This window comes from Colobus angolensis, unplaced genomic scaffold, assembly GCF_000951035.1.
Source record: "Colobus angolensis palliatus isolate OR3802 unplaced genomic scaffold, Cang.pa_1.0 Scaffold329, whole genome shotgun sequence".
Taxonomy (NCBI): domain Eukaryota; kingdom Metazoa; phylum Chordata; class Mammalia; order Primates; family Cercopithecidae; genus Colobus; species Colobus angolensis.
This window is the reverse complement of record NW_012116588.1, coordinates 137,889-140,435: the sequence shown is the minus strand read 5'-3', so window position 1 is coordinate 140,435 and position 2,547 is coordinate 137,889. Positions and strand designations below refer to the sequence as shown.

General features: G+C 38.6%; 1 protein-coding gene across 2 annotated transcripts in view; it reads left to right on the top strand.

Moving 5' to 3' along the window:
* The window catches only part of SLFN12 (schlafen family member 12), a 26,629-nt gene that overhangs the window by 7,826 nt on the left and 16,256 nt on the right, over positions 1-2,547 (top strand). For both annotated transcript variants that reach the window (XM_011951839.1, XM_011951838.1), the window contains exon 2: positions 1,266-2,344. In XM_011951839.1, coding sequence (XP_011807229.1) covers positions 1,306-2,344 — 1,039 coding nt within the window. In that variant the 5' untranslated portion in view covers positions 1,266-1,305. The remainder of the gene's footprint in view (positions 1-1,265; positions 2,345-2,547) is intronic.

Below are 2,547 nucleotides of genomic sequence, written 5' to 3'. Positions count from 1 at the left end.
GGAGGCAGAGCTTGCAGTGAGCTGAGATCATGCCACTGCACTCCAGCCTGGGCAACACAGCCAGACTCCATCTCAAAACAAACAAACAAACAAACAAAAACCAAAAAAATTCTTAACCTAAAAATTACACTTAAGTTACACTTAAAAAAATTTGAACTTAAGTTACACTTCTTAACCTAAAACTTTCCATTTAGAGCAAAGCAGTGATCCCAATAGATTTTAAGGGAACAGAGCTAATGGATTAGGGATACACAGACTAAAACACACTGTCTTAATTTGTTTAGGCTGCCATAACAAAATACCACAAACTGGGTGGCTTACAAGCAACAGAAATTTATGACTCACAGTTCTAGAGGCTGAGAAGTTCAAGATTAAGATGCCAGCACTGCTGGGTTCTGGTGAGGGCCCTTTTCCTGTCGCAGACTGCCTACTTTCTTGCTGTGTTCTCACATAGTGGAAGGGATGAGTTAGTGTTCTGGGGTCCTTTTTAGGAGAGCACTAATCTCATTCATGAGGGCTTCACCCTCATAACTTGATCACCTCCCAAAAACCTCATCACCTTGGGAGTTAGAATTTCAACATATGAATTTTGGGGGAACACAAACATTCAAACCATAGCACAGGTGTTTTGTATATAAGAATTTTCCTTATTGAAAATATGCAAATATTAGATTTTAAAAAGGCACAATGACTTAGCCCACTTTGCTTAAGATCAATGGCCAAAATTTGTAAATCTAATTCGTTCTTACAAGAAGGAAAAATAATTAACATGACATATTGCTGGATGTCGTTAGACCTTAACTGGAAATCTTCCAAAAGATTTATCACCATAAGTGGAGATAATTAAGGTAAAAGCTGAAATTATTAAAATAAAAAGAAAAGTAGAAATAATATGTATAACTAAAGCCTGGTTCACTGAGAAGATAAAAACATAGACTCACTCCAGGTGTTGTTTAAGAAAAGGAGAGAGAAAACAGGTTGTACAATATCAGGGACTAGAAAGGAGAAAAAGGGCAGATAAAGAGATTACATAATTAGAATACATTATATAAAACTATAGTAACAAATTTGAAAATTCAGTAGGAGTACAAATTATTATAGTCTTAGCTCAAAATTTGTCAGTTTTCAGTTTCTTCATACCCATATACTTACCAGTCTAGTGGAATATATACTGCACACGATTTTTTTTTGCATTTGCCTCATAATACAGAATTTGCTATCTTTCTAGTTCAGGTCCTATTCTAATGGCTCTGTCTATTTTACAGAAAAGAATTTCTGCTTGGACACTGCATAGCTGCTGGGAAAATGAACGTCAGTATTGATTTGGAAACGAATTATGCCGAATTGGTTCTAGATGTGGGAAGAGTCACTCTTGGAGAGAACAACAGGAAGAAAATGAAGGACAGTAAACTGAGAAAAAAGCAGAATGAAAGTGTCTCACGAGCTGTGTGTGCCCTGCTGAATTCTGGAGGGGGAGTGATCAAGGCTGAAATTGAGAATGAAGACTATAGTTATACAAAAGAAGGAATAGGACTAGATTTGGAACATTCTTTTAGTAACATGCTGTTATTTGTTCCTGAGTACTTAGACTTCATGCAGAATGGTAATTACTTTCTGATTTTTGTGAAGTCATGGAGCTTGAACACCTCTGGTCTGCGGATTACCACCTTGAGCTCCAATTTGTACAAAAGAGATATAACGTCTGCAAAAGTCATGAATGCTGCTGCTGCACTGCAGTTCCTCAAAGACATGAAAAAGACTAGAGGAAGAGTGTACTTAAGACTGGAATTGCCGGCATGGAGGCCCCCTGTTGATATACAAGAAGAAAGTAACATGAAGGCCTTGGCTGGGGGCTTCTTTGACAGAACAGAACTTCATCGGGAAGAAAAATTGACCTTTACTGAATCCACACATGTTGAAATTAAAAACTTCTCGACAGAAAAGTTGTTACAACGAATTAAAGAGATTCTCCCTCAGTATGTTTCTGCATTTGCAAATACTGATGGAGGATATTTGTTCATTGGTTTAAATGAAGATAAAGAAATAATTGGCTTTAAAGCAGAGATGAGTGACCTCGATAAGTTAGAAAGAGAAATTGAAAAGTCCATTAAGAAGATGCCTGTGCATCACTTCTGTATGGAGAAGAAAAACATAAATTATTCATGCAAATTCCTTGAAGTATATGATAAAGGAAGTCTTTGTGGATATGTCTTTGCACTCAGAGTGGAGCGCTTCTGCTGTGCAGTGTTTGCTAAAGAGCCTGATTCCTGGCATGTGAAAGATAACCGTGTGATGCAGTTGACCAGGAAGGAATGGATCCAGTTCATGGTGGAGGCTGAACCAAGTTGAGAGCGGGGGATTCGCAACAGGAATGCATTTGGCTTGGGTGGCAGGGAGGTTTTCTCTTTGGGATTTGGGGCAAGATCAATAGTCCTCAAATTTCAGCACCTAATCTATTAATCTCTGGTGGATACAATCAGTAGTTCCCTGCCTCGGCCGGGTGCAGTGGCTCACGCCTGTAATCCCAGCACTTTGGGAAGCCGAGGC